Source organism: Helicoverpa zea, chromosome 24, assembly GCF_022581195.2.
Source record: "Helicoverpa zea isolate HzStark_Cry1AcR chromosome 24, ilHelZeax1.1, whole genome shotgun sequence".
In the NCBI taxonomy this organism is placed as follows: Eukaryota; Metazoa; Arthropoda; class Insecta; order Lepidoptera; family Noctuidae; genus Helicoverpa; species Helicoverpa zea.
In genome coordinates this window covers 7,198,517-7,204,521 of record NC_061475.1, presented here as the reverse complement: position 1 = coordinate 7,204,521, position 6,005 = coordinate 7,198,517, and the positions used below count along the sequence as shown (strand labels likewise).

The following is a 6,005-nucleotide window of genomic DNA, read 5'->3' as shown; positions in this document are numbered from 1 at the left end:
TTAGAATTTTGAGGATTCCTTATCCAGATAAAAGAAGGGGGCTCTCTTACCAAGAGTTCACTGTTTCGCCTGTTAGTCATGAGGTTATATCTCATGAACCGTGATAGACAGTTCAAATGTTCACAGATGATATATTTTTGTTGGTGATACAACCAACGTGATTTTTTGCTCAACTAAAAGCAACAGGTAGAAGCTAGAAATATTAACAGATATTGGTACGGAACCCTTCATGCGTGAGTCTAACTCGCACTTGGCTGGGGCTTACATACACTAGCTCCTTCTAACCTCCTGAATGAGTCTGATATGTATAAAAATAAACGTGTAAACAATTTTTTTTCTACCATTCAATTTCTACCAAAGGCCTTGCCCAATCTATTTACGTTCACAATCTACAATAAACTTAATCCCAACGAGAACTAAACAAATTTACATTTAATCTGTCAAATCTACCAGCTACGGACTGATTCCCGAGAAATTTGAGCTCTCAATCAGATCCAATTGTTATCGAATTGACGTTTATTTGATACAAATAAGGTTTAAGGCCCCAGACACCAGCAAAGCGGAGTAGTTTTTAAATAACCAATAGGATTTCGTTGGCAAATACCTCACCGCCCACAAAGTGTGTGTTTCTATAATCGATTTTTAATATATATTTATAATTGATAGATAGGTTATAGAAATCCATAATTAGTAGTATTCCTAAATCAGAATAATTCTATTATTTGTTTAAAAACTTCTCCCCTACGCTCCGCTTTCGTGAATCTGGGCCTACCGTAATTTTTATTATTCCGATGGAAGACTGAATTTGCAGAAAATGCATTGCTATCTCGACTGATAATTTATTTTAATTGGTTTGTTACAATAATGCTATTTTTAATTGATTTTTGCAAAGTATTTAAATAATTATAATTTAATGCATGCTGTGATTTCCTTTAATTAAGAAAACACAAGAAAAAAATATTTTTGTTCTTAAAACTTGTCTGTAACGTGTATTTCTTGTAGGAAATCCATATAAATAAAAATTGATTTTCAATATTTTGCTGTTCAAAATGCAAAATGAAGAGTCCATACTTCCAAAGGCACGAAAACATCTTCTATCCTTAAAAGAAGCAACTTTTTTATTAATTCAATTACCTTTAACAATTTCCAAAAGGAAAATACAAAACAGCAAGTTCAAAGAATTAATTAATCGTCAATAGATGGTTTCTTGTCTCAAACTAAAAACAAAGGGTACACGATTCCTTTTGATTCAAAATTGGGGCAAATCCGGACAACCCTTTTACCCCTCCCTAATTATGAAAACAATAATTCGATAATTATTTACAGCTTAAATATATAACAATGGTGCTGAAAACCGCTTAGGAGCTTTGGATAATAGAAGATGATAAGCGGGCAGGATTTTTGTTGAATTTGAAGAATCATTATGGTGTGGCCACCTCTAGCTGTACAGGTAAGAAAAATTTTCATGTTGATAATACTGTTTTTAGGGTTTTGTACCCAAAGGGTAAAACGGGACCCTATTGCTTTCGCTCCTCTGTCCGTCCGTCCGTCCGTCCGTCCGATTGTCACCAGGCTGTATCTCATGAACCGTGATAGTTAGAGAGCTAAAATTTCAGAGATGATGTATTTCTGTTGACGCTATAACAACAAATACTGAAAACCAGAATAAAATCAATATATTGGGGGACTCCCATACAACAAACGTGATTTTAAATAATGGTACGGAACCCTTCGTTCCGGAGTCCGATTCGCGATTTACCCGTGGTCAATCAAAGGGCACTACAACCGCATCCGGGATAAAGATTAGCCTAAGTTAGGCACTCCTTGTAATATCAGGGTTCTGCCAAAGAAGACCGTAGTTTTACTAGCATCCCGTGGGCTACTCCACGCTCCTGCGTAGCCTATATTCTTTCTAGATATAAGTGTGGGTAATCTTACAGTGAGATTTTTGTTACATTAGGTTGTAGATTTGCACGCAGTTCAAACAAACTCTTCAACTTTAAAATATTAGTTTCCCTATTATGTTGCTAATATCTATGAGTAGGCGTACTTTTTCAGAACCTACGCAAATTGCAGGAGCAATAGTACACTTTGCCTTACTGCCTACCATCTAATCTTTTTCTTCTCGTGTCAATCCATTCCAGGGTTGTCTGGAATAGATCGCTCTTAGTGACCGCCCATTATGTCACCTACTTTCTACTATTAACTAGATCTAAGATCGAAAATGTAAAATTGGTGTACCTAACAACGTACATACCTATCTATCTAACCTACCAAGAAGAGATACTTACCAATACAGCTCAGTACAAATCCTTCTAGATAACGACGTCCACAGCATCTTACTCTAGTACGCGTCTTGAAGATCTTATCTTGTATAAAGAATCTTTCCACTCAGATTAACAACATGCGATCCAGATTAGAGTACCCTAAGACCGTTCCATTTTATTGTATCACTTTTCTTTATAGCAGCGTTTGTTCGGCAAAATTGTTAAAGTAGATAGCCGTGTTTGGAGTGGTATTGGATTAAATCTGTAGTCCTACATGATTTTTAAAGTAGGGAATATGATAAAGATTGTGAAGCTGAAACAGTTTTTGGTTCCTTCTTCTCAACACCAAATGAGGGGCGTGTGTGTTTATTATGGGCTAGAAGAAATTGCAACGAATCTAGTAAGTTAGCAATGTGACGATGCTGTAAACCGATAGGAATGTCAGACGTGTACGGAAGAAGTAAAAAAAAATGCAATGTTATTTGTAATCTATAAAACATACTGGCAAAAGAAATAAAAATATTGAAGACTTTTGGAACCTTTGACAAGTAGTAACACAATATACGCGCTAAGACAAAAATATACTTATGGTCAAAAATTTCTGACATGACAAAAGGTTAAATAAGAAAGACTGGTTTAGCGTTCAAAGACTTGTCTTTTGGAACCAAATCGTGGAAACAGTTGCCTTGTTTTAATAACCTCTTTAATTGATAGCAAAATCCCATTAATCTACGCCCCAACGCCTTTATACCAACATTTTCCTGCTGGAGATTAAGCAATTCTAGACCCTTCTTCCTAACATTTTCCAGTTCCTAGTGGCTGGATCCACGCAAATAGCAGCCTACTCGAGGGTGTTGCTGGTACAACTGTACATTAAAACAATTCTAAATCCTCCCTTCTAACCATTTCCAGTTCCTAGTGGCTGGATCCACGCATCTAGCAGCACTGTCGGCCGGCGGCGTGATAGCCTATCCAAGCGTGTTGCTGGTACAACTGAAGAATAACGATACTATTATAGAATTGGACCTGCATAAAGGATCATGGATTGGTACGTTTCTTTAGATTTTACAAAGACCCCTATTTTTCTGGTTTTGTAAACAAATTATGATCCACACATCCATCCATTATAATACCTACTAGTTGCACTAGCGAAACTTTTTGACTCATATCTTATGTAGACCGAGCTAAACTAGCCGCTTCCAATGCCCTAAATGGGTATATTCTATTCTTATCGAGACATCTTCCACGCTTCAGTAAGCAGACGTACCCTTTGCCTTGTAACTCGAAAAATATATCTAAAATATTCCATAGAACACGTACTATAAACCTTATTTATTTATTATTTCAAGTATGTCTTGACAACCAACCAACAACTTATTTACAATTATTATTGTTGCGCTTGAAATTGTACAAATACTTTTCTTCTGTATAAATAAATAAGTTACAACACACCATTCGAAAAAATTTACCCTGTAGGGTTACAGGGTCTATATTGATTCAAGACTGTAAATACCACCTGTAAAATATATGGAATGCTAATAAAGAATTCAGTGTTGAGTGCAATACTTAACACTCTTCAAACACTATAAGATGTTATGTCTTTTTTCCAGGTTCCGTTCACGGCATAGCCGGCGTTCCAAGCATCCTTATGCCTTTTATAATGCAGTACAGAGGCAGAAAATTCGCCTTCATCCTCAGCTGTCTTCTCATCATCACAGGCTGGATCCTCACTTACTTAGCTCAAAACTTAAGTACTTTGATTATTGGCGAATGCTTCCATGGACTCGGCACCAACAGTCTGGTCGCTGTCAGCTTTCTCAGCGTCTCCGAAATGGTTCGACCCAAATATCGAAGCACCTGCCTTCTACTCTACGGAACCATACAAGCTCTGGGTATTTCTTCCGTCGGTATAATAGGAGGATATCTTCATTGGAAGACGACTGGTTTAATCATGTGCTGTCCAGCGTTATTGGCTATTCCTTTAGGTCTTATTTGGCCTGAATCCCCTTCTTGGCTAGCTTATAAAGGGAGGTTCAAAGAATGTGAACGGAATTTTGTAAGGCTAAGAGGCACTGACGAGGAATCGAAAAAAGAGTTGAAGGCGTTAATCAATGCACAGAAAGAAGAATTAAAAACAAAATCAGTGACAAAACTCAGGGATTTGAGGAATACAGTAAAAAGCAGAGATTTCTATTTGCCGACTATACACACTTTTGTTTTAATCAACTTCTTGTACTGGGGCGGAGGGATGCCGGTCATAATATACGCCAACGACATGCTCGTGAAAATTTCAGGCACTTTAAACGCCAAAACTAAATTAGCTATGGACATTATCCTGTTTATTGGCTATAATATAACTACAGTCTGCGTGCGTTATTTTAGCAGTAAAAAAGTAATGGTACTCAGTATGATAGGATCAGCAGTTTTCATGGGAGGGGCGACATTGACGACGATTTTAGAAAGAGTGGGGGTTTTGTCAAAAGAGCTTGAATTAGCTGAGTATTGTCTCATTGGTTTCATGATTTTCGTGAGCACAAGTTGTGTAGGGTTTTCTATATCAAGCGAGATAATGCCGGTGAAACACAGAGGTGTGGGTGGGTGTTTATATGTTTTATATACCTGCTTGCTCCATTCTTCATGTCTAAAGGCGTACCCTTACCTGTGTTTATATATGAACATATGGGGCATATTTCTGCTTTATACTATTTATATAATGGTGACTATTTTTATCGTTTGGAGGTATGTGCCTGACACTAAGAATAGAACTTTGCAAGAAATTGAAGATTATTATGCTCTGGGCTATTTTAAGGATGTTCATAGGAATGATGCTGTTGGTGAACCATTTATTAACTCTGGTGTTCGTTAGTTAAGTGAATGTTCTAATGTAGATATATCTATTAATTTATTGTCTTTATAAAATAAATAGCTAACTTATTTTTTCCCGAACAACGTATTTATACAGTTAAACAAAGTCAAAGTCCAAATCAGTTTTTGTATTTTGAACTTTATTGACACCGAAATAAAGTTTTAAATGGTATGTAAAGTTACTGAATGTAAAAGCTTTGTAAAATATGAGTCAGTGTTTTGAGATATAATGTTTTGAAACTTTGATTTTATGTACCAATTTACATATTACGTATTTCTGGATTGCATTTAAAATAAAATGTATTTATTTTGTTAGTGCTTTCTATTAGAAAAAATATAAATATCATAATCTTCCCATGAATTATTAAAAGAACTACTGTCATATACAATAAATAATTTATTCATAGATAATAAGTGTATATGTATATTAAACATGATAATGTAAATATTTCAATTACATAAAAATATATAAAAAACAAGGTTGTAAAAGAGGTACCTAAGCAAATCCATTTTCTCAAATAAATAGTTTTCCGAGCATGACATTAAACTATTTTATTTATATATGTATATAGAAAAACCTAAATAAATATGGTAGTATTTTATTTTCAATTTCTGCAAAAAGAGACAAAATACCCCAAAACAAAACAGAAAAATACGTAACATCATATTTTTTATATTGTTTTTTTTCGTTAAGACTAACATGTTATTGTTTTTCACTCGTTCAGAGAAAAACGAATATCATTCATATAGGTAGATACCGTAATAATATTGTTTTAGACATTTTTACTGAGATGAGCCAATAAGTCTTGATTCAATTACATTCACATAATTCAATTACATTCACATAGTTCAGACAAAGGTTAAACTACATTA

General features: G+C 35.0%; 1 protein-coding gene across 1 annotated transcript; it reads left to right on the top strand.

Annotated features, from left to right (window-relative positions):
- Window positions 1–1,341: 1,341 nt before the first annotated feature.
- LOC124642385 (facilitated trehalose transporter Tret1-like) lies at window positions 1,342–5,631 on the top strand. The gene is made up of 3 exons (XM_047180790.1): window positions 1,342–1,450; window positions 3,180–3,315; window positions 3,878–5,631. Exons 1-3 carry the CDS (start codon window positions 1,424–1,426, stop codon window positions 5,131–5,133), a joined length of 1,419 nt encoding a protein of 472 aa, XP_047036746.1. The 5' UTR covers window positions 1,342–1,423; the 3' UTR covers window positions 5,134–5,631.
- Window positions 5,632–6,005: the final 374 nt, after the last annotated feature.

Excerpts from the sequence above, each read along its gene's own strand:
- LOC124642385 (XM_047180790.1), top strand. The coding sequence starts at position 1,424 with ATGGTGTGGCCACCTCTAGCTGTACAG. Across the intron at positions 1,451-3,179 it reads GGCCACCTCTAGCTGTACAG|TTCCTAGTGGCTGGATCCAC; the intron begins GTAAGAAAAATT and ends AACCATTTCCAG. Across the intron at positions 3,316-3,877 it reads GCATAAAGGATCATGGATTG|GTTCCGTTCACGGCATAGCC; the intron begins GTACGTTTCTTT and ends TCTTTTTTCCAG.